This window comes from Neofelis nebulosa, chromosome 6 (genome assembly GCF_028018385.1).
Source record: "Neofelis nebulosa isolate mNeoNeb1 chromosome 6, mNeoNeb1.pri, whole genome shotgun sequence".
Taxonomy (NCBI): Eukaryota; Metazoa; Chordata; class Mammalia; order Carnivora; family Felidae; genus Neofelis; species Neofelis nebulosa.
Genome location: NC_080787.1, coordinates 54,687,836 through 54,715,537, shown reverse-complemented (window position 1 = coordinate 54,715,537; position 27,702 = coordinate 54,687,836). Strand labels below are relative to the sequence as shown.

The 27,702-nt window shown below is 41.8% G+C and overlaps 1 protein-coding gene and 1 long non-coding RNA gene across 2 annotated transcripts in view; both read right to left on the bottom strand.

The window, feature by feature from the left end:
- The window catches only part of LOC131514364 (uncharacterized), an 81,884-nt gene that overhangs the window by 9,183 nt on the left and 44,999 nt on the right, over positions 1-27,702 (bottom strand). The window contains exon 3 of the long non-coding RNA XR_009263041.1: positions 16,628-16,714. This is a non-coding gene — a long non-coding RNA (uncharacterized LOC131514364). The remainder of the gene's footprint in view (positions 1-16,627; positions 16,715-27,702) is intronic.
- On the bottom strand, positions 20,640-21,355 carry LOC131514363 (dihydrofolate reductase-like). Its single transcript, XM_058734274.1, is given in 2 exon segments — positions 20,640-21,067; positions 21,069-21,355. Coding segments are annotated over 2 exon segments (564 nt in total). The 5' UTR covers positions 21,306-21,355; the 3' UTR covers positions 20,640-20,740.

Genomic DNA, 27,702 nt, shown 5'->3' with positions numbered 1-27,702 from the left:
CAGAATTATATAAAAACAACAGGTGCAAGAACTCATAGATTGTCGTTAATTGCAAAGGCTCCGAGGATTTGGTGCCAGCATTATAAAATACCACAGAAGCAGGTGTTCTACGTCTTCTTATGGCTCGTGTGAGCGCTTAGAAATATTTGACATGGTAGATGACAGCTTGCTTAACGATGAGCCTGAACAGGACAGCTGGCAAGAGGATTAGTGGCATGTGGAGAGCTGGGGATTGGAGAAGAGAAAAGGTATGATCAGAGTCCCAACTGCGGCCAAAGTCAGTTTCTGTGTTCTGAGGACCCTCTGTCTGCTCTGGTTTCTCCCTTGGATTCCCTATGTGCTCCACCAGCTGGATTGCAGGCTATCTCCCTACTGGAGTGTCCTTCCCTAGCTCTTCTCATGATGGGCTCCTTCTAAATGTTTAGCACTCAGCTGACGCTACTTGTTGGAAACTAACACCTCCCAGTCCCTCTATTTCTCTGTAGCCTTTATCACCATCTACGTTATTTAATCATTTGTTTACTGTTCACGGTGTTGCTGCCCAACAGCAGGTGAGCTTTGTAAAGGGAAGAACTACATCTCCAGCGGTTTCTGGGTCATAGGAAACATAAATAAAAAAACTGATGAATCAATGAATGCATTAATCTCTGAGGCCCCCTACAGCTGTATCATTTTCTTCTTGATTACCTCTTACCTCAAATAGCATTAGTTTTGTTCTTGATTCATTTAAGTCCCCTATTCCCAATTTTTTGGGTAATAGTATGTTAAACACGGCTAGTTCTCATTAGCACATTAGCTATCAAATATGATCACCCTTTCACATAACAGAATGATTTCTGACTCCTAAATACAGAGGACAAATTGAGGGTTGCTGGTGGGGTGTTGGGTGGGGGTATGGGTTAAATGGGCAATGGGCATGAAGGAGGGCACTTGTTGGGATGAGACTGGATGTTATATGTAAGTGATGAATCACTAAATTCTACTCCTGAGACTATAAAAAATAAAATGAAATGAAATAAAAGCAAAACAACAACAACAACAAAATGATTCTGCCTAGTTAAAATTCCTTTGTGATCTACTTCTTAGAGTATATAGGGGTGTTCATTTCTAACAGTATAGAAAATTGTAGAACCCCCAATGATAAAACACTTAGAAATGCTTAATGAGTTATACCAAACATTCTTTAAAAATTTTTTTAAATGTTTATTTTTGAGAGAGAGAGAGACAGTGTGAGCGGGAAGGGGGAGAGAGAGAGGGAGACACAGAATCTGAAGCATAAAACAATAAGAATCAGGAGAAAAATAAAACTGCAAAGATGAGGGGAAAAAAGAAACACACAAATGCATTCTTTGAAATTAAAAACTCAATAGGCAGATTAGGAAGGGCTAAGAGAGCACTGTCAAACTGGAGGTATATGTGAGCATGAATCACAGAGAGATTACTAGATGAAAACTGTGAACAGAGATGAAGAGACATTGGGGATGAGATGAAATGTTACCTAACAGGAGCTCCCGAAGGAGAATATACGAAGAAATAAGTAAGAGGCAATATTGGAAGTTACGATGACTAAGAATTTTCCAAAGTTTATGACACACATAAGTCATCTGATTCAGAAAGTTCATGGAAGTCCTGACTAGTATAAATAAAAGTAAATCCACTCTGAAACACACTGTAGTGAAACAGCAGAATACCAGAGACAAAGATCTTAGCAGCAAAAGTCAGAAACATGTACCCAAAATGAACAATAAATAGATTGATCGGAGAATTCTCAACAGCAATGCTCTAGTCAGAAGACCATGCAATAATATCTTCAGGTGCTGAGAGAAGATAGTCATCCAGCTAACATCCTATGCCAGACTAAACTACCATTAAATAATAATAATAATTGAGAGGTGCACCTATAACAAACCCTAATACTTCAAGAAGAACAAAATTGAACTCAGAAGGAAGGTGTGAGATGCAAAAAGGCATAATCAAAGAAACTAATAAATATTCAGATAATTCTAAATAGGCTTTGTTGGATAAAACAACATAATAATGATCGATTTGCAGTCACAAAAATAGGATGGAACTGAAATGAGATGAAAGAGATTTTGACTTAGAGTGTTCAAAAGTCTATTACTTGGTAGGTGAGACATTTGTCAACCTTAGACATCGAAAGTCACATGTGCACGATCAAATGTTAACTATCACCACCAGTAGAAATATATATTTTTCAAACACACAGCTTTCAAAGCAATAGGTGCTGTCCAAAAGCCTGCAGTCTAGTGCAGCTGACAAAGTCTTTCACAGCACTAGAGCTGACATTCTACCTGCTCTGTGAAAGGTCCCCCCTCCAAAGAAACTTTAAAGTGCATTCCTCTCTCTTCTTGGGTGCCCTGGGCAGACCTCCTATACAGCAAGCTGTAATGTCCTGTTTCTTGAATCAGTTTCCTGTGCCGCCTTCACCATTATATCCCAGTGCCTGGCACAGAGCAGGGTTCTCATGCTTGTAGAATGAATGGATGCAACTTGCTCAAGGTCACACAACTACTCACTGGCAGGTAAGAATGAGAACCCAGATCTTTGTTCACCCACGCTTGTTCCTTTTGGGAAAAAAAAATTGTATCTGAAAAAATTGTTGTGTCCCATGAAAACAGTAGCTGCTTGGATTAAAGCGATAAGAAATCCCTCTGAGATCAAAAAAGCAAATGAAAACAGAAAAATTCACATCAGTAACTATTGCCAATCTTCTGTTTAAAGAAAATCCACATTTTGCAGGTTATGCTGGTGATGCAGCAGAGTGCTAGAACAGGTTTTTGGAGAGCCTGACGTTTCCAGGGAGAACTTGACTATACCTATCCCAAGGCAGGCTCTCCAGAAGCATGATCCTAGGGGACAGAAAGGATTCCCTACCCACCAGCTTGTCACTGCAGGGAATTAAAATGCCTTGAGACCCTATTGGTGATAAGTTAAAGAGGTAGAAGGTGGAAGGATTTGGAGCTAGCTGAGAATTTGCTCTTGGAAGGCTCTGCATAGAATAAACAAAGAAGAGGGATTAAAGGGAGGCAGACAGGGAGGGAAGAGAAGCAAAAGGTGAAGGAAGATACCTAATACCTATTTCACAATTTTGCTCAGGGCCAACCCTGTTCAGATTTTCAGCCTCAGCAACCCACAGGTTAAAATGGGAGGTTTCATATTTGATCTCCCTGGTCTTACAACAAAATTAAAGGGTGGGCAGGAAGTGGAAGATCTTTTGAGATTTTGGTGGGCAGTAGACAACTGCATTAGAGAGGACCCTAAAGATGTATATATCTATGTACACATATTTATATGGACAGAGAGAGAGAGAGAGAGAGAGAGACATATATAGCCATGCAGGATTTTCTCCAGCCCTTTCTTATCAGTCAAGAGCCAAGGAGGCCAGACTATTCCAAAGGCAGCTTTCCTTCAAGAGGAGGATGGTCACAGAGGCAGTAAAGGGAAGTCAGGACTGAGGGTGGCAGCCTGCACAGGAGGGAAAGTGAGGCGCTGAGCATGAGAGCCATAGCTTGGGTATCTGTCTAAATTTGCAGAGACTGGAGTCCTGCTATGTCTAGGTTCGTGCCTCTGGAAAAGGGTTAAGGTTCTTAAATCCAGCCTCTTCCCTCCACCTAGACAATCCCTTCTCTCCTTAACCTGCCTCCCACGTGAAGAAACATCAGGAAGGAAACACACTCCCCAAAAAGACTAAAAGGTGTGTGTGTGTGTGTGTGTGTGTGTGTGTGTGTGTGTGTGTGTTTAATGTGTTATCGAGAATGGACAGAGGAATTTGGGCAGCAGGAATACCTAGCATTTCTGCCACACTGAAGTGACTAAGGTTAATTTTCTACTCCATCCTTCAACTTTGAGGTACCAGGTGAAGTCCTGTTTTTTCATTAATTAGTCTGACTTTTTGTAGGATTGTGGAGCTTTATCAGAAAGGGACTTCATAACTATCTCCAAGTGGGACAGAGTGGAACCCTACAAGCTCCCGAGGAGATTTTTTTCACAATTAGCATTTCAGTCAAAGCCTTAACTCTGCAAAAGGAAAGCATAATGTGGAACAAGAGCTCCCGAGGCAGCCTGTTCTGACTCTGGCTCTCTGGGGCTCTGAAGGAGCCGATTGTGATCTAGCATTGAAAACAAAACAGAGCTTTCTCTCTTGAGCTTTGCTGTTTGTGCTTGTTCAGAATGCATGGGCTAATACTTTGATCTGTGATTACTTGCTTATTTCCAAGGACCTCACTTACACACATTTGTTGGGGGAAAAAAATCTCCATTTTCTCACAAGGGGGTTGAGGTGAGAAAAATCCAATTAGTAGGTAAACATTTCATCAGACTGGGTTAGGGTATGCATTGCTACCATCGTTTGCCCATGTAAACTGCTGTTAGAAAGAAGCCCCTTGCAAAATGTTACCTGTGGAACTGCTTTAATATCTTCCTTGACAACAGACGCTTGGCATTAGTGAATCAACCACTGGGTTAATTAGAACTCAGACATGCTGCCTATTCTCAGCTCATAGAATAAACACTGTTTTCCTTTGACCTAATTACAAGATGTTCTTAAACATCATCATTTTGTGAAAGAAACTGACTACAAATTGCCTCATGAGCCACATTGTCAGGACTCAAAATGTGCCTGCAATTTGGAGAAAGTGTTTGCAATCTGCCAACAAAATGCCGTCCACAGAAGACAGCACCGTTCTCGGGCAGTGGGCCTGTTCTCTTTGCAGATGCTACGTTCTTTCCCCTATTTTCCCTCATCTTCTACATAGCCCCTATCTGGAAAAGGTCAGATTAGAATCAGCATGTCCTTTACCTTTATCAACATATTTTATGTGGTAGGTTCCACAAAGCTGCTGGCTTCAGTGATGTTCTAGATTTCTTCCCCCAAGCACCAGCAATAGTTTCTATTGTCATGATTGAATTAAAAAGCCAACAAACAAAAAATTACCACACCACTACTGCTATCAACAACAGCAAAACTCAGAAACAAAGTAATTTTATTTAAGTATTCCCTTCTACAGGTTTACAGTTTAGGCAGCAAGGCCAACACAGGTGAATTAATCAAGAGAATACAGCTTTCTAAATGCAGTACAGCTCAGAGGAGAATCTAAGCCAGATTTGGGTGTGAGTGAGCAGGTAGCATTTATTTCCCCACAGATTTAATAAGTGAATGTGCCAGAGGCTCAAGGACCAAATCAGAAGTCACTGAGGGGGGGCGCCTGGGTGGCGCAGTCGGTTAAGCGTCCGAGTTCAGCCAGGTCATGATCTTGCGGTCCGTGAGTTCGAGCCCCGCGTCGGGCTCTGGGCTGATGGCTCGGAGCCTGGAGCCTGTTTCCGATTCTGTGTCTCCCTCTCTCTCTGCCCCTCCCCCGTTCATGCTCTGTCTCTCTCTGTCCCAAAAATAAAAAAAATAAAAAAATAAAAAATAAAAAAACGTTGAAAAAAAGAAGTCACTGAGGGAAGGAGAAAGACAAGGCAGAAAGAGGTTTAATCTGTGATTACTTGCTTATTTCCAAGGATCTCACTTGCACACACTTGTTGGGGGGAAAAAAATCTCCATTTTCTCACAAGGGGGCTGAGGTGAGAAAAATCCAGTTAGTAGGTAAATATAATAAAGTGCTTTCAGTGCAATAGAATATGTAACAGGAAAAAAAAATATCCAAATGCAAAATAAGAGAGAAAAGTCAATAGCTGGTACAGAAAAACCATGGTTTTTTCAACTATGCACTTTTCTAGATTTCAGAAGGTTTGGGATAAAAGCAATTTAGGAAGAAAACAATAACATGACCACACTGCACTGAAAGAAGCCATTTGAATATCATTCTTATTGTGTGCGCAGGGGTGCATCTGGGACCCCTGCAGGCCAGTCTAGGAGTCATTTTAGAACCTGTCTCCCCTTCTCCAAAATGTCTAGCTAACCCACTGAATGTGCCTGAAGTGCTCATAGAGTGGTTCTCAGTTTTGGCAACACCAAGATTACTTGCGGAGCTTCTAAAATGCAAATGTCGAGCCCCACAACCCCTCCCTGTTGTGATTTAATTTTAGAAAAATCTCTAGATTATTCTAATGTGAAGTCAGGGTGGAGGCATATTGAGTTATACACTGATGACATTCCACAGGGAAAACACAAAATCCCAATTAGGATATGGGCATCTTCACTTTCTTGAGCACCAGGAATGAACTGAACCCTGTGTTAAACTTTTTGCACCTGGAATGGTTTGTAGGTAAAATACGTTACCACAAAGAAATTAACATTACAACTAAAATGAATCAACAGAGGGTAGAAAACATTGCAAAATATTTTTACTGTTCATAAGTCTTTTTTTTTTTATTTAGACTTTAAATTTCTAAGAGTCCCCCCCCCCACAGTCCAAAAGGGCATCTGAAAATTCCCCCCTTTGGTCTTTCTTTTTTTTTTTTTAATGTTTATTTATTTTTTGAGAGAGAGAGAGAATGAGCAGTGGAGGGGCAGAGAGAGAGGTAGGGGACAGCAGATCCTAAGCAGGCTCTGCACTGACAACAGACAGCCCAATGCGGGGCTTGAACTCACGAACCATGAGATCATGACCTGAGCTGAAGTCAGCCACTGAACTGACTGAGCCACCCAGGCACCCCTCCCTCTGGTCTTTCTTACATCATCCTTTCGGGATGCTCTGGCTCCCACTCTGCCCCTCCCTGGGGCTCCCAGTTTCATCTCTGAAGAGCAGAGTGAGATGCCCCAGCCTCTGAAGCTCCTTCTCTGCTTCACTCTGGACTTTGGGTGGCAGCCCGCTCTGTGCTATCTTATACAGTATATGTGGTGATGGTTGGCAATTTTCATCTCTTTATCTTACAGCATCTATGTGGCTGACACTGCTACCATTAGCCTGCTCTCATTATTATGCTAGCACATTCCTTAATTTTGTCATGTTGCATTGTCTTTCAAATAATTTTTCCCTATGATGGTGAATTTACATGTCAACTTGACTGGGCCATGGGAGGTCCAGATAATCTGATTAAACATTATTTCTGTGTATCTGTTGAGGGTGTTTCTAGGAGAGGAGCATTTGAATTGGTGAACGGAGTAAAGTAGGTTGCCCTCCCCAACGTGGACATCATCCAACCTACTGGGAAGATGAATAGAATGAAAAGACAGAGGGAGGTTGAATTCTCTCTCTCTGCCTGACTGTTTGAGCTAAGACATGGGTCTTCTCCTGCCCGTGGCCTGGGATTTACACCGTTGGAGCTCCGGGTTCTCAGGCTCTGACTGGAATTGTAACTATCAGCTTTCCTGGGGTTCTAAGTTACAGACAGTAGATTATGGGACTTCTGAGTTTCGGTAATTGTGTAAGCCAGCTTCTTTATAATAAATCTCCAGATAAATAGATAGATAGACACATAGACAGATTACTATTGTTTCTGTTTCTCTGGAGAACCTGACTGACTAATACATTCCCCATCAGGAGGGAGTACGAGAGGACAGAGAAAGACAGAGGTGATGGTGAAGACGGGACTCTGGCCCTGCCACATCCCTGACATCTTGACATCCTTTTTCCAGCATGCTGAATTGTAGGCTCACATTAAAGGGCCTGGATCCCGTAGTAGTTACTCCAAAGTAGCATATTGTACGCATCAGGATGGCCTACATTTCTTGGGCACCTTGATTCAAACGAGGGTCCAAGACAGCTGCTGTCCCTTAAAGTCGATCCTCTTCTGGAAAGAAAGCTGCATCAAGCAAGAACTCCATTACTGAGAAACTGCCCGGGGCTGAAGGTTCAGCTTTGGCAGCCTCAGCCGCAGGAGGGCAGAGGAGCCGCCGCTCTGGCATCCTCCTGCCACTAGAGGGCAGAGCAGAGCAGCAGCCCCAGCTCAGACGCTGGTAGCATTTCAATATTTCAGCCACTGCAGCAGTTGATAGGTAGCTCCTAATAAAACAAGCACAGAATAAAGCATCCAGCAAGGAAGGTTCCTTTGGAATTTTACCGGGAGAAGAGTAGGAACCAAAGGTAAAGGGTAGCATTTGCTTCAAACACCTTTGAGTAGTGACACTATCTTGTAGTGAACATGACAGCTGGCTCCTTCAGAGAGAAGGAAAGAAGGGAATTTTGAGGTTATTTGAAAAGTGGTTTACCTCAGTAGCAACATGGCACACGTCCACTTCAGGGATAGAAAGCTAGCTGCCCAGGGGCTACACTGGCCTTCCTAGGTCTATTCAAACACTTCCAATAATTCCCCACTTGCAGTGATTTCATGCAGCCAACTCAAAGGGAACCGTGGAGACCTAGGTTTGTGTCACATGACAACTAGCCCAAGAAACCACCTTCACGTGGACCACAGTGGCTCCAAAAGAGACAGAGCAACATTCAACCCTCATCATTTCATCTCGGATGGAAACAGAGTACTTCCAAGGAAGACTTTTAGCGATCACATATTTTATGTTCATATTTTGTAATGCCAGTACTTCTCACAGCCTTTATTGAACATTTTCCCCCCAAGCATGGAGCACTGTAAGAGAGATTCAAAGCAAGAAAAAGTGAGTTCTAACTCTCAACGACTTTACATCGTGTCCTGGAGAAGCTGGAAAGTGTTTCGGTCAGGGTCCCAGCAGGAAACAGGTAGCATGCCCAAGTCCCAGGAGGGTTTATTTACTAATGTGTGGGAAAGGTGCAGGGACACACGAGAGAGAGCGCAAAAAGTAAAGCAGAGCATTAGCAGCAGAGTGGTTACTACCTTCAAATCCAGGGCAAAGGGAGGGAGTGGTAATGGGGATGCTAATGGAGAGAGCCACCTTGTAAACAGCGATGTTAGGATGCAGCCAGTGTCAGGTGATGGCACAGGGAGCTTCGGGGAATGGCAGTGCTCCCTCCCTCCAAGTTCCTTTTGGGGTCCCTATTGGCTGACTTAAATGGGGCTCTCTCATCCAAATATTTACCTTACAGGGCCCCCTGTCTTCCCCGTGGCTTGCATCTCAAGATGCTATTAAAATCAAATTTCTAGGTCCCCAGATTGTAGCTACACTTGCAGTGAGCACAGCAAAATGAATAGAGAAATTGCATCACTATGTCATGCATCTGAAACTAATGTAACATTATGTGTCAATTATTCTCAGACAGAAACATTTTGGGTGAGCGGGGGCACCTGGGTGGCTCAGTCAGTTAAGCGTCCCACTTCAACTCAGATCATTATCTTGCAGGTTCGTGAGGTTGCACCCCACAGGCTCATTGCTGTCAGCGCACAGAGCCCACTTTGGATCCTGTCTCCTTCTCTGCCCCTCCCCCCTGCTTGCACTCTCTCAAAAATAAATGAACATTTTTAAAAAACTTAGAAAAAAAAATTCTAGGTCCCACTAGGTGGAGAAATGTTCGTACAGCAGCCAGTGGCTTCGGTGCTTAATTTCTTTTCTGTATTTGTGCTATATATGTACGTGTGTTATACATGCATCACCTTTGAGGATTTTCTTTATTCCTTTGTCAGTTTTAACTGTCCATTTTTAAAGGTCTTTTACAAATTCCTTATCTAGCATTAATAGTTAGGTTAAGCAGAGATGTTTTTAGAGTATTTTTTTTTCTGCAGTATTCCCAGAAACTCTCAAGTCTGAAATAAGAGATATATGAGAGTACCTTTTTTTAATTTTTAAACTTTGCGCTAGATACTGGCTAAACACTACATGAATTATTTTATGCAATCCTTAAAACAATCCTCTGACCAAGGGGTGATCAATTCCACGCTTTATGGAGATGGAATATGAGAGATCAAATAAGCTGCCCAGAATGACATAGTTATTCATTGGTGAAGCCAGTTTGTCTGGTGGCCAAGTTCACACTTTTATTCACAATCAACACAGCCACTGTGACTTCTGTCTTAAAGGTTTGGAGACGATCCAGTGCATGTTATCTGATCTCATCATCCCCTAACTAATCACCCAAGTTTTTGTTTGTTTGTTTTGTTTTTTTAACCAAAGTCAAACTTAAAACGTATCAGTCAGAGTTCAGGCAGGAAAACAGAGCCATGTCAAGTCTTACAGGGATGTAAGTTTAATATTCAAAGTGGAGCTTACAGAATGTCAGAGGTGCTGGGAGCTGAGGAAGGTCTGCATGGAGAAGTGGCACAGCCGAGAAAACAGTCACTAACAGACACAACAGCACCAGGTCCTGCCTGAGTCTAAGCCCGTGGGAGTGTGTGGCAAGCTGTGTGTGGGCCACCGAGGTGGGACCTGCAAGGGACAGCTGCCAGAGAGGTCTGTGGAAGCTTCTTCTACCGAGGATACTCCCACCTCTGTGGGCCTCAGCCAAGGGCTGGCTGCTGTGGGCTGGTCAGACCTGCAGGTGAAAGGACAAGCTGGACGAGGAGCAGAGGACAGCCAGGACAAGGTGGCCCCTGGTCAGGAACAGTGCCTCCGAGGGTAACGGCCTCTTGCCCGCATCGGCTTCCAGTTCCTCTCCTGGCAACTACAGCCTGGATCCATGGAGAGAAGAGAATCCTGAGAAACAGCCCCTAGCCTGAGGAGAGAAGTGCCAGTTTTCCTGCTGATGACTTTTTAGCGTCACCAGATGGCTCCAGACGTGGGGGGACCCGTCGAACCCGCGCCCCACCCCCAAGCCCAGGCCACGGCCTCCTGGTCTCTGTGACCTCCCGGGCCCCAGCCACGTCTCTGGGGATGCCCGTTTTTAACCTTTCACCCATTGGGACTCAAAACTGCGAGACGCGTTCCCCAAACTGTGACCCCAGACCTTGACCCTGCCACACAGAAACCCCTGACCCCAGGCTGTGACTTCCGACTCCTAAAAATGGTTAGCCGGCCCCAGACTGTGACCCCTCACCCCAAACCATGACCCAAATCCCAGACTATGCCCTGAGCAGACTGTGACCCTTGACGTCAAACTGTGACACACCCTCCTCTTTTTCCCACCCTCGGTGGCTTTTCCCTATTTTAACCTCGGACACTCCCAATGGAAGCCCCGCCTCCCCCTGCCCTAGCCTTGATCCCAACCAACATCAGGCCAAAACTTCCCACCCTGTCCCACCTCACTACCAGCCCCACGTGCCACCAACCACATCCTCTCCAACTCTAGCCCTTGTTTGTGACCCTCCCAATGATAACCCAGCAGAGTCTACCCCCCACTTCAACCCCCAGAGCCTCCTTTTCCTAGAGCTCCAGCCTGGTCTGGAGCTGGGTGATGGAGGAGAGGGTCTGGGAATCCACACCCACCACCAACCTCCCCTCCCATTCTCCTGTTACACATTGCAGTGTTGGAATAAACCATGTTTTTATGCCTCCTCAAAAACAAAACAAAACAAATAACAACAACAACAAAAAAAAACACCACATCACAACTCTGTGATGTCTAAGACCGATGGTCCTTTAACTCTCTAGGGTATAGCATAAATGCACACGTGCTTAAAGTACAGGACTACCTTTCAAATAAAAATATCAATGAGGGCCACCTGGGTGGCTCAGTGGGTTGAGCCTCTGACTCTTGATCTCAGCTCAGGTCATGATCTCATGGTTCAGTGAGTTCGAGTCCTGAGTCAGGCTCCACGCTGACAGTGCAAAACTTGGTTGGGATTCTCTCTCTCTCTCCCTCTCTCTCTGCCTCTCCCCTGCTTGTGCTTTCTTTCTCAAAATAAATAAGTGAACAAAAAAAAAATCAATGAATTTAGTCTTTAGTTATGGTTCTATTTTATTATCAGCAACAGAATTATGACATAGAATTTAATAACACTTCTGAATTTATGTCTGGTACATATCATGAGACTGATGAGCATTAGGCTGCAGAACAGGCCTGCTCTCTTCCAAGCAAAACTTAGGGGATACACAATTATATTTCTTAATACCTTCATTTGCAGACTTAACATAGTTCCTATTCTGATAATCCTTAAATGAGTATATTTCCATCTGACTAGATTTATAAAAGGTTGAAATAATTATGGGCAGATTTTCTTATTATTTGTGTTCTGTTTTCTTATGACCTAACTGATTTTTTTTAATGTTCTCAATGATTTGGGCTTTGCAGAAACAAGTTCTGGAAGATAAATATTATCACCTTAAATGTGAGTCAAATTCTCTGCTTTTCTGAGAGAGGCCATCTCAGTCACTACATATATCCCAAACCTTAAATTAGGCACTCTGAGAGATAACAACAATAACTAATACATAAAACTCTTAAAAGAAAATATAGGCAGTAATTTCTTTGACATTGGCCATACAATATTTTTCTAGATATATGTTTCCTAAGGCAAGAGAAACAAAATCAAAAATAAACTATTGGGGCTATGCCAAAATAAAAAGCTTCTGCACAGCAAAGAAAACCATCAACAAAATGAAAAGACAACCTACTGAATGGGAGAAGATATTTGCAAATGATATATCCAATTAGGGGTTAATATTCTACGTATACAAAGGACTTATACAACTCAGCACCAAAAAAAGTAATAAATGGACAGAGGACCTGGATAGACATTTCTCCAAAGAAGACATAGAGATGACCAACAGACACATGAAAACATGCTGTACATCACTAATCATCAGGGAAATGCAAGTCAAAACCACAGTGAGAATCTGTCAGAATGGTTAGGATCAAAAAGACAGCAAACAAGAAGTACTGGCAAAGACGTGTAGAAAAAGGAACACTTGTGCATTTGGCGGGAATGTGAATTGGTACAGCCATGGTAGAAACAGTATGAAGGTTCCTCAAAAAATTGGAAATGCCATGTGATCCAGTAATTCCACTATTGGACATTTACCCAAAGAAAATGAAAACATTAGGGGGCGCCTGGGTGGCTCAGTCGGTTAAGCATCCGACTTCGGCTCAGGTCCTGATCTCACAGCCTGTCAGTTCGAGCCCCGCGTCGGGCTCTGTGCTGACAGCTCGGAGCCTGGAGCCTGTTTGAGATTCTGTGTCTCCCTCTCTCTGACCCTCCCCTGTTCATGCTCTGTCTCTCTCTGTCTCAAAAATGAACGTTAAAGAAAAATTTTTTTAAAGAAATGAAAACATTCAAAAAGATCTATGCACCCCTATGTTTATTGTATCATTATGTATAATAGCTAAAATATGGAAGCACTCCATGTGTCCATTGTTAGATGAAGAGATAAAGGTGTGGTACACACACACACACACACACACACACACACACACACACACTGAAATATTACTCAGCCATAAAAAAGGACAAGAACTTGCCATTTGTAACAACATGGATAGACCTGGAGGGTATTATGCCAAGTGAAATAAGTCAGATAGAGAAAGACAAATATCATATGGTTCCACTGACATGTGGAATTTTTAAAAATAAAACAAATAAAGAGCATCATTTAAATTAATAACTCTGCATATCATCCTCCACCTGAAAACTCACTGAATGCTTCCAGACTACCCCAAACAAAGGTCTTTGTACTTGCACCAAACCCATATGTATTTGGAGACCAAATCATCTTGCTTTGAAAAGACAGAAGAATGATTTGTTATAGCACCAAGAGACAATAAGACTCTGGCACATTTTGTGGATGTGATAACTTCTACCTTTTTTGTACATGTAAAAAGAAGAGCGACTTCTTGATCCTATTTTCTTAAAAATGGCCTTGCCACTTTGTAGAAGTGTTTCACATAAATAGTTATCTTCAACTGAATTTACACTGGAATTTAGAAAATTTGAAGATAGAGTAGTTCACATAAGAAAAATACACTTTCTTGATTAAAAAAAAAGTACAAAACTTTCACTATTCAGTATGGAGACATTTTACTAAACCACACCAGAAAATAAGTTTCAGTTATTGGCAGTCGTATTACATATGCTGAATACTTTCTAATAGCTATTCTGAATATGACATTTGAAGCCTTATCAGTTAAAGGATACAATTTATAAGAATCCCCTTGAGGTGGAGCTCAGACGTTGGGTTGTAAAACAAAAAACAAACACAGATTCAACAACTGTGTGCTGCACTTCCTAAGGAAAAGATGTTTTATCAGAGTCCTGCAGGGTGAGAAACAGTTGTGAAGGAGGGAGGGAGTGGGTGATTCAGACAGTGACAGAATGTCTGAAGTTTCCAGTCAGGAGGGAATATGGCAGTTATACCAGAAATTGGAAGAAAACCATGGAGCACAGATTGCTGAAGTGACAGTGGCTCCTAAAGAAGACTGTTGACGTATGGCATTGTAGACCGTGCAAAATATTTTAGCCTGTACCCAGAAACTGATGGGAAATTATTGAAAGGTTTTCAGTGCATGCGGGAAGGTTCTAAATGAGTTGTCAACAATTCACTGGTCTGATTTTGTTCCTTTGGAAGTAATCCTGTCTTCACCATGGCTGTTTTGTCGTTTATTTTTATTATGACGTTTGGTGTGGATTAGTGTCCTTCACCAATTGTGGAAAATTCTCAGCTGTCATCTCCTTAAGTATTTCCTCTCTCCTATTCTGACCTTCTCCTCTTCATGGAGAACTCTAATTCGACATGTTAGATCTACTCACTCTGCCCCACTCATTTCTTAACGTGTCAGCTTTTTCCGTCTCTTTTTCTCTCTGAGCTGCATTCGTAAAATTTCTTTGGAAAATTCTTCTAGTTAACTAATTCTTTTTCTTTTCTTTTTTGGTTCATTTCTTTTCTTTTCTTTCTTTCTTTCTTTCTTTCTTTCTTTCTTTCTTTCTTTCTTTCTTTCTTTTCAATTCTACCTACTTTAAAATTTTTACTTGTTCATCCTTTTAATTATCCTATTCACTTTTCATATTATCTAGTTTTTCCTCAAAATTTTATTACACTTTTAGGGGCACCTGGGTGGCGCAGTCGGTTAAGCGTCCGACTTCAGCCAGGTCACGATCTCGCGGTCCGTGAGTTCGAGCCCCGCGTCAGGCTCTGGGCTGATGGCTCAGAGCCTGGAGCCTGTTTCCGATTCTGTGTCTCCCTCTCTCTCTGCCCCTTCCCCGTTCATGCTCTGTCTCTCTCTGTCCCAAAAATAAATAAAAAACGTTGAAAAAAAATTTAAAAAAAAAAAAAAATAAGAAAAAAAATTTTATTACACTTTTTATGTTGTGATAATTGCAGATTCTCATGTAGTTGTGAGGAATAATGCAAAGAGATCCCATGCATTGTTTACCCAGTTTCCTCCCATGGTAATATCTTGCCAAACTGTAGTGGAGTGGCACATCAGGACACTACATATTTAATTTAATTTAATTTAATTTAATTTAATTTAATTTAATTTAATTTAAAAAAACATTGCCTTTTAATGTTCGGTGTTTTGTAGCTCTGTTTTGTTTGTTTTACAATTTTCTTATTTCTGTTGGTTCTTGTTCATGGTAGCTTGCTTCCTTGTGTAGTATATGATTTGTAGCTGTGAACTGTTTTACTTGGATCTGGAAATAAGGAGATTGATTTAGTCTTTGGATTGAAGTTGGATTCTATCAAGCAGGATTTGTCTTGGATTCTGTCCAGTGCCCTGTGGGATTACCAACCCAAGTCTCCCTTACACTAAATTCCTGGCTGGAGGTATTTTGGGATAACTCAGACAGTCCGAATTTCAGTTACAAACTCACACGAAGGCTATGTTGTGACTGTTTAGAAAGGCAGTCTGCTGGGGTTGGTGGGAGTTGGGCTTACATCTACTTCACCCTTCCACAAAGGGTTGCATAGGACAGTGAGCTCAGAAGAGCCCCTTACTTAGTTTAATGCTCTGCTGTTACTGTCTTAAAATTCTTAATAATTTTTAATGAGGACCCCCACATTTTCATTTTGCATGGGGCCCAAAAAATTATGAAGCTGGTGATGGAAGGTCTGTTTACAGAACGCAGGGTGATGTCTCCTATTTTATGGGGCTTTTTTTTCTTGTACTCTGTAACTGGTAGGTCCTCTATACCCAGCATGGAACCCAATGTGGGGCTTGACCTCATGACCCTAAGATCAAGACCTGACCTGAGATCAAGAGTGAGGATGCTCAACCAACTGAGCCACCCAGGTGCCCCTTAGCAAGTCCTTTAAAACTCAAAACTCACATTTACTCCTTTTGGAAGAACAACATCTATGTTCTCATCACTTCATGTTTCTATGATAGCTTTTATCCTCAATACTCTTTACATTTTTTCCAGGTCATCAATGCTTTTAAGAAGATTGTTTAAAATATGTATTTTTTTTTAAATTTCAGTGGGAGATTCAAACGAGGTATTTAATCTCAAATGCTGCTGGGCAGTACCCCAGTGCTGACCCCAGAGCCTCTTGGGAAAATCCCCCCCCAGGTGCGCTCCTCCATTCATAGGATCACCAGCTTCCCTCTAGAGCATACTGCATCTCTTCCTCTTTCAAACTCCACATCTGGGCAATCCTAATTTGGTCTGCAGGACCAGGGCCAACTATTTCCTCTTCTACCTACTGGTCAAGGCACATCCCCTACCCCCTGATTCCTTTAGAGTTTAGCTCTTTTGATTCTTGGTAAGTCTTTCTTCTCTCAGAACTCTCTGGTTTTGCAGATCCAAAGCTTTCTTTCAAAAATCTGTGTTATGGAAAATTGTTAAATATGTTTAGAAATTGAAAAGATAAGCATTACATTTCCTCTTTGCTTTCCTGCTATAACAATCCTTATCCTTTCTTGAGGAAAGGCGACCTCTGAATCAGTGGGGATGCTGAGCGTGAGCACAAGGGAACAACAAAACAAACCTTGCTCTGTGACTCCCAGTTGTGTCCTACGCCACACATGCCTTGGGTGCTGGGGGGTCTTTGAGACCAGTTCCACAGCCAGACTTCCTAGTTACAGGAGAAAATAAATTCAGATTTTGGGTGTGAGACAGTCTGAGTTGAATTTACTTTACAAATGAAACTCTCAACTAATCTGATGGTTAACTGGATGTTGGACTGTTCTGAACCCCTTTCTCAAGAAGTTAGGAGTAGGGCCCCAGCAAGCTCCAACGCCTATTTATTTGGTGGAAAAAAATCAACCAGCAAAAGCGGTTTGGGACACTTAAAGTGTGATTTTAGATTTGGACTTGACTTCGGAAGAGAGGAAATTGCCAAAAGTCACGCCCTGGAAACACAAAATCAGTTATACTTCCTGGAAGACAGAGCAGGAACAACCACCGTCCGCCACTTGGTGGCAGCCTAGCTCTATATCAAGTAGACACCTGGGTGATGGCTGAGATCTCTGGGAACCAGGGTGAATTCATTAAAATGGGATGGGCTGTACTTCTCATTCCTGCTTTAACCTTGGATAAGGTTATATATTAGAAGTATCTTAAGTAAGAGTTAAAAGAAAAAAAAGCAAAGCATTGTGGGGGTTTTTTGTTTTGTTTTGTTATGGTCTTAAAATCCATGTAAATGCTCTGGGAATATTTTTCTAAATGCCCGGGGCCTTGCTGTTCCACCAGAATATTAGTTCTCTCTTATTTTTTTCTTTAGCAGACTTAGGACAAAATGCCATTCAAAAATTATCTCCTTTTGGGGCGCCTGGGTGGCTCAGTTGGTTAAGTGTCTGACTTCAGATCAGGTCACGATCTTGCGGTTAGTGGGTGTTGAGCTCTGTGCTGACAGCTCAGAGCCTGGAGCCTGCTTTGGATTCCGTGTCTCCCTCTCTCTCTGCCCCTCCCCTGTTCGCGCTCTGTCTGTCCGTCTCTCTCTCAAAAATAAATAAATATTTAAAAAAATTTTAATATATCATTTTTCCTGACTTTCTGGATAGCCAACATTAAGTCCTTCCGTTTTTTTTTTTTTTTCTTTTTTAAAGATTTACTTTCCTTTCATTTTTATTATCTGCTCCAGAGTGAGAGCTGCTCCCAGATTTTGATGGACTTTTTGCATCCTTTGGGTGTTCTGCTGGTTGTTCTGCACCCCCCCCCCAGATAATCTCCTCCTTAGAAACAAAGGTTGCACGCCTCAGCGTCCCTTGTTACCTTCAGAGACATGTTTCCTTTTCATGTTGAATGCAGACTTAGCATCAGAAACAAGCATTCTAAGAGATGCTATAACAGAGAAACATCTGCCACTGTAACTTACCACCAAGATGAGTAACTCAGACACTGCTGAATGGCTGCCTCAGGTAAGGCACCTTGAGGTCACGAGTTGGTCCTTAAGGGACTGCCAAGGGGTGACAGGAGAAAGCCACCACCGTCCTGAACCACCCACCATCTGTGGGTGAAAGGTGGTGGTAGGAGCAGTGATGGGAAAAAGGGTGGGGCAGCTCCAAGGCCACACACAGGGAGGGTGAAAGCACTTTTACAATTAGAAACTTTCTTTTCAACGTTAAAAAAAAAAAATTGGTACACTAGTCCTCCCTTAACCAAAGGGGGTACATTCTAAGATCCCCAGGTGCCTGAAACCGCAGATAGTACCAAACCCTATATATACTGTTTTTTTCCTGTACATACATACTTACGATAATGTTTAGTTTATAAATTAGGCACAGTGAGAGATGAATAATTAATAATAAAATAGAAAAAATATGACAATACACTGTAGTAAAAGTCATGTGAATGTGGTGTCTCTCTCTCTCAAAATATCTTATTGTCCTCTTCTCACCCTTCTTCTTTTTCTTTTAAAAATTTTAGTTTTAAGTAATCTCTACCCAACATGGGGCTCAAACTTACAACCCTGAGATCACATGCTCCACTGACTGATCTAGCCAGGTGCCTCTCACCCTTCTTGTGATGATGTGAGATGACAATAAGCCCATGTGATGCGATGACATGAGGTGAATGACGTTGGCACTGTGACGTAGCATTACGTTACTACTGACCTTCTGACAATAAGTCAGAAAAGGATCATCTACTTCTGGACTGCACTTGACTGTGGGTAACTGAGACGTCAGAAAACAAAGTCATGGGTAAAGGGGGACTACTGTATACATTCATTACAATTATTGATAAATTTGTATTTATTCCTTTCATCTTCTTTTCATGTTTCTTTTTTTCTCCTGATGTCTTTCAGATTATTTCTTTCCACTCTACTATTTGTACATTATACATTCTATTTTTTTATTCTTTTGATGGTTACCTTTAAAATTATATATATAATTTAGCAAAGCTTCAAGTAAAATAAAATATGGATTCTGCTTCCAAAAATGACAGGAATCCTAAGATTTTGTACTTTGAATCACTCCTTCTCAGTTGATAATGTTGACTGACTGTTCATTGTCCAGTATTTTAGTTCTATCTTTTTAATTAGAAAACGGTTATTTTAAAATGTGATAGTAAAAATATGTAACCTCTCTGTAAGTGTGCATTTCATGGATAATTATTCTATGTTCTAGGAGTGTCTTGGGTAGCTCAGTCGGTTAAGTGTCTGATTCTTGATTTTGGCTCTGGTCATGATCTCACGGTTGGTTGTGGATTGAGCCCCTCATCAGGCTCTGCACTGACATCAGGGAGTCGGCTTCAGATTCTCTCTCTCTCCCTTTCTCTCTGTCCCTTCCCCTCCCCGCTCACTCACATGAATGTGCATGCATGTTCTCTCTCTCTCTGTTTCTCAAAATAAATAAATGCGCATCTAAAAATTATTTTATGTTCTATATCTGATAATTTTAATATCTGAAATCTTTTTTTTTCCCCCTTGGGTCTATCTCTTTGTTGTTCAGGATTAATATTTAGAAGTGGAAGCTCAGCTCTGGGTCCAAACCCAGAATAATTTTAATTGATATTGTTAACTTAAACTCTAAAAAAGTTGTATTAATTTACAAGGCAAAAAATGCTCCTTCTTTGGTTACTAAACAATCCAAATCTTTGCTAACATGATAAGAAAACATGTTTTAATTTTCACTTTTTAATTCAGTGAAGTTTAATTTTGTTTCCAACTTCATAATTTTGGTTTCTAGCATTATCTAGTTTCAGTTCATTACCTTTTCAGTTTCTAATTTTAGCCATATGCTTGTTTTAAGTCACTCTTTTTTGTAAAGAACAATTTATTCTTCTATCATTGTAACATCCATGGAATCTCACAGAAGATCAGACACAGAGTTTTTAGAGGTCTCAGACCTTTTCTTTTAACCTTCAAAAAGGCAGTGTCCTACCTGCCTCTTTACTATCCCAGTGGAATATACCAGAGTTCCCTCAACTTAATGATTGCCTGAATGAACAGAACCTTTTTTGAGAAGAGTGAAATGCATAGAGAATTCAAAGTCCCTATTTTGATTTAATTTTCTTTTAATATCTGAGTTCTATCTCTTCTGTTTATAATCCATGTCTGACCTTTGGACAAGTCTGTCTAGTTCTATCTCTATAGGTCCTGGTTTCAACTCATGCTCTCAGGGAATTTTTTCACTTGGGTTTTTAAAAGATATGCTACTGTAGGCAGGTGCTGGTCCTTGATGGGCATTATACAGCTATAGCAAAAAAGGTTTCACAAATGGTTATCTGATATGGTCTAGTTAAAACTAATCTTAACTATAGTCTAATTAGGATTAACTTACAAAATCTCATTGCTTAGAAATAATTACCCATTGGGGCGCCTGGGTGGCTCAGTCTGTTGAGCGTCCAACTTTGGCTCAGGTCATGATCTCATGGTTTGTAAGTTCGAGCCCCGCGTCGGGCTCTGTGCTGGCAGCTCAGAACCTGGAGCCTGCTCGAATTCTGTGTCTCCCTCTCTCTCTGCCCCTCCCCTACTCATGCTCTGTCTCTCTCTGTCTCTCAAAAATAAATAAATGTTAAAAAAGCATTTTTTTAAAAGAAATGATTACCCATTGACCTAAAGTCACAAAAGTCTTTTTTTCTAATATTAAAAAAAAAAAATAGAATTGGAAGGGAGGGGGAACAACTAACTTGGAATAAACCAGAAAACACCTTCACATTAATTGTTCTTCTCATATACTTCAAATTTGTACTTAATGCCTTTCTCCTCCTGGATATCAGAAAGAACACCTGGGTATTCTGGGAGAAGTTTATATTTCTCCAAATCAACTTCTGGAAAAAATGTGTCACTTTCAAATTCCTGCATAAGCCTTGTCACAAGTAGTCTAAGATGGCCTGGCCTGTTCATGGCTTCCTTATAAACAGAACTGCCTCCCACTACCCAAACCATGTCCACTTTATGTGCTAATTCTGGTTGCTCAATAAGTTTTAAGGCATCATCCAGACTTTTAGCAAGAAAATGAGTTCCTTGTGGAGGTTCCTGGAGGTTCTCTACTGAGAACTATATTAATTCTGTCCTTTAAAGGTTGATTCTTCTTGGCAATAGAGAACCATGTCTTCCTACCCATAATCACCAAATTCTGTTTACCTCCTACTGATGAGGTTGTGGTCATTCTTTGGAAATACTTGAATTCATTCCCGAGCGGCGGCCAGGGCAGGTCCCCGTTCTTGCCGATGCCCATGTTCTGGGACACAGCGACGATACAGTTTAGCGGACAAACCATGACAGATGCTGTGAACACCACAGAGCTTGCTCACAGCACTGGGAATCCCGGCCGAGCTTGGCGTGAAATTTTTAATATCTGAGATCTTACCAGGGTCTTGAACTGGTGTTTGTTTTTCTTGGTTTTGTTTTGTTTTGTTTTGTTTTGTGGTTCTGGTGAGCCTCACTCATGGTATATATGGTTTCTTAAGGCACCTAGTAATCTTTTTATTATAAGCTTAGGTTTTGATAACCTGTGGGAACTTGTGGGAACTTGACTGAGGGTAATTCTCTCCAGAGAGGGTGTGCCAGGGCTGCCACTAACCTGGGGTCACTTCATTTCTAGGTTTGGGGTGTCCCTGACTAGGTGGGTAGTGTGGATTGGAATCCCAGATCTTCAAAAAGGCAGGCCTCTGACTAGAGGTCTTTAGAGAAGAAATTGTTATTGTCTTTTTTTCCCCCCACCAACAGTTTTTTTGTTTGTGTTTTTTGCTTTTGCTTTTGCTTTTGTTTTTGTTTTGGTGGTGACTTTTGCTGGCAGGCAGATTTTTTTTCCCAGCCTACCCCTTCAGTTCACTGAGAATGTGATGTCTCTGGGTATCTTGGCTGTATGGGGAGCTGGGAGAGTCTCAGGGTTAGCCCTACTTCTATGTGTTTCTGGTTTTTTTATGTTTAAGATTTTTGCCCTTAGAGCTTGCCTTCAGATCTTAGAAGTTCAGCAAAGCATCAGAAGGTATATTTGCTGGAATTTATCCTTCACATGGACAGTTTTAATGGGATGGCATTTCAGAACATGGTCCTCTTCTCTCTCTTGTAGCTTCTCTGGCCTAGTCTGCACCCCCTCCCTGTCCTCTGGTAGGGCTTTGGGCCTGGAATCCAACACTAAGAGGCTGCATCACTTCACTGAGTAGCATTTGGATGACAGTGGCCTTGAAATAACCACATAGCCAAGGCCAAGATGATGAGGAGCACTGAAAAACAAAAAGATTAAAAAAAAAGGGGGGGGGGACAAGAAATCCCTAGCCTAAAGGGCCAACACTCCTCTGAAAAAGGTAAGAACAAAATGACACTTCAAACATTTCAAAGATAATCTCAGAGATCATATCACAGCATCACCTTATGCAACCTAATCATGAACATTGTATTAGCCACATTATGGTTTGTGGGGTTTTGTTTGTTTGTTTGTTTGTTTTTTACCGTATCAAGTAGAAGCAAAGATCAGATGAAAAACCCAGTTACGTGGGTTAGCGAAAAGCGCTAGAAGGTTTCAGCAAAGCCACAGGACTCCAAATACTACTGCTGGAGTCTGGAGTAACCCTACCCTACAAAATCCACATCAATATGTTGTCCCTGACCTTCTAAATCCCTCAGTTTTCCATTGTCAGGGAGCAAATAAATCATCACTGCCTCCAGTGACAGGATGGCGAACACACACCTGACATTTTCTGCTAGAATAAATTGTTGCAAATGAGTTGTTAGGCACTAACAACAATTTGCTTCCTAAAAACCGTCAACTCTTGTTCCTATTCCAATTTTCAGGTTTACAAGGTAGAGAGAAAACTATGAGATGAGAGTCACATTTTACTGTGATCAGTATAATCTTATTCTAAGGGGTAGCAATTCCAGTGTCAAATGACATTACTTCAAGTCCAAACAAGTAGACCTTGTTGGACTTTCAAGGTAATAAACGAAAGCCTATATAGGAGAAACTTATTCTGAAAGATCATTACCCCTTGCCTAAAAGTCCTCTGTCTTAAGATTAATGAAACATGAAAGCAACCACTATTTCTTTTTTTTTTTTTTTTTTTAATTTTTTTTTCAACGTTTTTTATTTATTTTTGGGACAGAGAGAGACAGAGCATGAACGGGGGAGGGGCAGAGAGAGGGAGACACAGAATCGGAAACAGGCTCCAGGCTCCGAGCCATCAGCCCAGAGCCTGACGCGGGGCTCGAACTCACGGACCGCGAGATCGTGACCTGGCTGAAGTCGGACGCTTAACCGACTGCGCCACCCAGGCGCCCCGTAGCAACCACTATTTCTAATGAAGGTTTCACCTAAAATAACCAATCAAATGAGAATCATGTGTCACTTACATAGCATGTTGAGTGCAGATGACATTATATAATTTTTTAAAATAATAAATCATAAAGTAGTCTCTCTTACATGAGCTGTGCAATGTTCTGAATACTTTCTCTGACACTCAGAAGTAGTCTGTGGATGCCTCACTCATCACTATCACTGACATCTGAATAGAATGAGCCCCTCTGACAGTGGGCTGGTCCAGTGGACTAGTCAAGAGAGGTGACCATTAGCCTCAGGAAGCCAGATTGTTCAGGCCAAGCCCTGGGATCTTCACACTGACTCAGACAAGTGCAGAAGGCTGTTCTCAGTCATAGAGAGACCTCGAGATGTACCCAGGCTCCTGGGAAGTCCAAGCATATGCCTTTACAGACTTCCATTTTCCTAGTACATATCTGGACTTTTGGTGAAATCTAGGAACAACTGAAGCTCAGCTTAGAGCCTGAACCCAAACCCAAACTAGTGTCTTTCTAAACACACACACACACACACACACACACACACACACACACACACTCTTCCAGTACTTCCAAAGCTTATGAAAGTTCCAATCTCAGTGCTATAATTTTATGTTTCCTTCTCCTTCATCTTTCTCTGCCTCCTCTGTGTCTTCAGAGGCTGACCTTTATTTTTTTTTAAGTGTATCTACTTATTTATTTTGAGAAAGAAAGACAGTGAGTGAGTGCAGGGGAGAGGAAGAAAGAGAGGAGAGGGAGAAACCCAAGCAGGCTCTGTACTGTCAGCATGGAGCCCTACGTGGGGCTCGAACCCACGAACCGTGAGATTATGACCTGAGCCAAAATCAAGAGTCAGATGCTTGGGGCACCTGGGTGACTCAATCGATTAAGCATCCAACTTCGACTCAGGTCCTAATCTTCGGGTCAGGTTCATGTGTTCGAACCCCACCTCAGGCTCTGTGCTGACAGCTAAAAACCTAGAGCCTGCTTGGGATTCTGTGTCTCCCTCTCTCTCTTCCCCTCCCCACTCGTACTCTTTATTTCTTTCTCTCTCTCTCAAAAATAAATAAGCATTGGGAGAAAAAAGTGTCAGATGCTTAACCATCTGAGGCCCCCCCAGATGCTGACCCTTAGTTTGCATCATCAAGGTCCCTTTGCCTTCTGGCTTCTGGGTTGGGTTTGACCAATGGAAACATATGCAGGATATCAGAGGTTGGAAAGAGAAAGAGGAGGAGATATTTACTGTCTCTGCTTCTTTCCTGTGTCCATGGTTCTTCATTCTGTAGTCATAGCTCTGGGTAGGTGATCTACCTTCCAAGGTTCCAAGCTCTCTCAAGACTTGACAACACAGTTACCTCCCTTTGCGCCTTAAGGACAAAGCATATAAAAGCTTCTGTCTATGGCTAGTCCCTTGGTGCTCCACCCTCCTTTGCTGGTTCCCTTAATTCTGTCCCCCCAGAGTTTCTTCATTAAACTCTCAGTTAAACACTATGAGGTTGTTGGCTTTCCCTGTTGGTATCCTGACTGATATATACGCCTTCCCAAAGATTGGTTTGAACTCCAGAAAGTCTTATGGTCACATGTTCACTGCTGCCCAGGCATTCCTGCCTCTTTACTTTATATATCTAAATAAGAAATAGCCTTTTTACTGGTTTCTAAACAAAGCAAAATTTAAAACATAACCAGTCACTTATAAAGTTTACTGGAAAGTTGGGGGGCAATGGAAGTGGTTATATCACACGCTACGCAGTTAATAAATTAAGAATCCACATTAGTCACAAATAGCCAAGTGTTTTGGACCATAGACTCTGGAGTTAACCCTAATGACTAAAAGCCGTCTCTACCACTTTCTAGCTCCTGTGTAATCTTAGGTGGTACCTAATTTCTCTGGACTTTCCTTCCTTCCTTCCTTCCTTCCTTCCTTCCTTCCTTCCTTCCTTCCTTCCTTCCTTCCTTCTTTCCTTCTTCTTTCCCCCTCTTTTGTAAATTGGGGTGGCCATAGTTCCTACCTCCTAGGATTGTTGTGAGGATTCAACAAGTTAGCATATACAAAATTCTTAGACACCTGACCATAGACATTCCCCAGAATCTTCTCAGGTGGGTTTCCTGGTTTCTCTCAGGCCTTTTATTAAATTGCCACCCTCATTTTGCCAGTTTTCCATTCATTCCTCTTTCCCTCCACTTGTCTTCTCCAGGGCTGCCTCAAGGGTAAGGGGGTGGAGAGGAGGAACAAATTTCTTGCCAGGGACTTAAACAATTTGAATAACTCAAAATCAGCATGTCAGCCCCACACCGGCTACCCAATGTCATGCAATTCTATGTGAGAAATACTGAGCAAGATAGTGGAGATGATCCACTTGTCAAGCCTCCAGTTTGGAACTGGGGCCCAGCCAGGGCCCACAGAAGATCCCATAAGCACAAAGTCCCCCATGCTCATCAGCACTTAACAACCCCACATGTGGACAATGGGAGGAAGTTGGGGTAGAGGATCAGAGAGTTCCTCAAAAGAGAGAAAAACAGGCCAGAGCCCATGGGGAACCAAGGGCTCTAAATAAGTCCTGGTCTGGAATCATGACACCCCACCCAGAAGATTCTGGCAACCCCATCAATCCCAGGCACTGGAGGATGACTTAGATGGTTTTGAAGAAATTAGCAGAGCATAGGGGCTCCTGAGGTCCTGGCCTGGGCTTCTCCTCAGTTCCTTCCTTCTGACTGCCTCAAGGGATCTTCTGCCTCTATAAGGCAGAGTAATACTGAGAATAAACTGAGGGTTGATGGGGGGTGGGAGGGAGGGGAGGGTGGGGGATGGACATTGAGGAGGGCACCTTTTGGGATGAGCACTGGGTGTTGTATGGAAACCAACCCTACATAAAACCCTACATATTAACATATGTATTAAACCCTACATAAGGTTTTAACATATTAAACCCTACATAAGGTTTTAACCCTACATGAGGTTTTAACATATTAAAAACCCTACATAAGAACATACACTAAAAAAAGTTAATGGTTTTAGCCACACTTCTAGGGGCTTCCATGTATAACATCAGTCCACTCAAGTTGTAGGTTGTGATTCTGCTGTTTGATTTGCTCTCCCTTCATTTAGATCACTTCCAATTTACCCTGGGAGAAGGGAAAATTGGAAGCCCACAGGAACAAGGTCTCCCAGGCAAGGCTTTGGGCTGTGAGTTCATAGAGAAAGTCCAGGGTGACGTTATGTGTTTGGTGAGTACTCAGTTTGTACCATGATAATACCAAGAGTCCCTGGGAACTATGTGTTCTCTGAAGAGTTGGGAAACCTGGAAGCCCCTTGGCACCATTTTATTATTTCCTTCATTAAGTTTTTTCATTTTAAGTCCAGTATTGTTAATAATAGTGTTGTATTTGTTTCAGGCGTACAAAACTGATTCAACAACTCTATACATTTCTCAGTGCTCATCATAAGTGTACTTTTTAATCCCCTTCACCTATTTCACCCATCCTCCTGCCCACCTCCCCTCCGTTAACCACCTCTTTGTTCTCTGTAGTTAGGAGTTTGTGTCTTGGTTTCTCTCTCTCTCTCTCTCTCTCTCTCTCTCATTTTCCCTGTTCATTTGTTTTGTTTCTTAAATTCCACATATGAGTGAAATCATGTGGTATTTGTCTTTCTCTGACTGACTTCCACTTAGCATTATACCCTCTAGCTCCATCCATGCTATTGCAAATGGCAAGATTCATTCCTTTTTGTGGCTGAATAATATTCCATTGTTTATATGTACCGCCTCTTCTTTATCCATTAATCTATCAATGGACACTTGGGCTGGTTCCATAATTTGGCTATTGTAGATAATTCTGCAATAATCAAAGGGGTGCCATGTATCCTTTTGGGTTAATGTTTCTTTATTTTGGGGGTAAATATCCAGTAGTGTGATTATCGAATCATACGGTAATTCTATTTCTAACTTTTTTGAGGAAACTCCATACTGTTTTCCATAATGGCTGCACCAGTTTACATTCCCCACCAACAGTGCAAAAGTGTTTCTTTTTCTCCATATCCTCACCAACGCATGTTGTTTCTTGTGTTTTTTATGTTAGCCATTCTGACAGGTATGAGGCAATATCTCATTGTGGTTTTGATTTTCATTTCCCTGATGATGAGTGATGATGAGCATCTTTTCATGTGTCTGTTGGCCACCTGGATGTCTTCTTTGGATAAATGTTGATGTCTTCTGCCCATTTTTTAATAGGATTATTTGTTTTTTGGGTGTTGAGTTGTATCAGTTTTTTATATATTTTGGGTACTAACCCTTTATTAAGATATATCCTTTGCAAATATCTTCTCCCATTCAGTAGATTGCCTTTTAGTTTTTCTATTTGTTTCCTTTACTGTGCAGAAGCTTTTT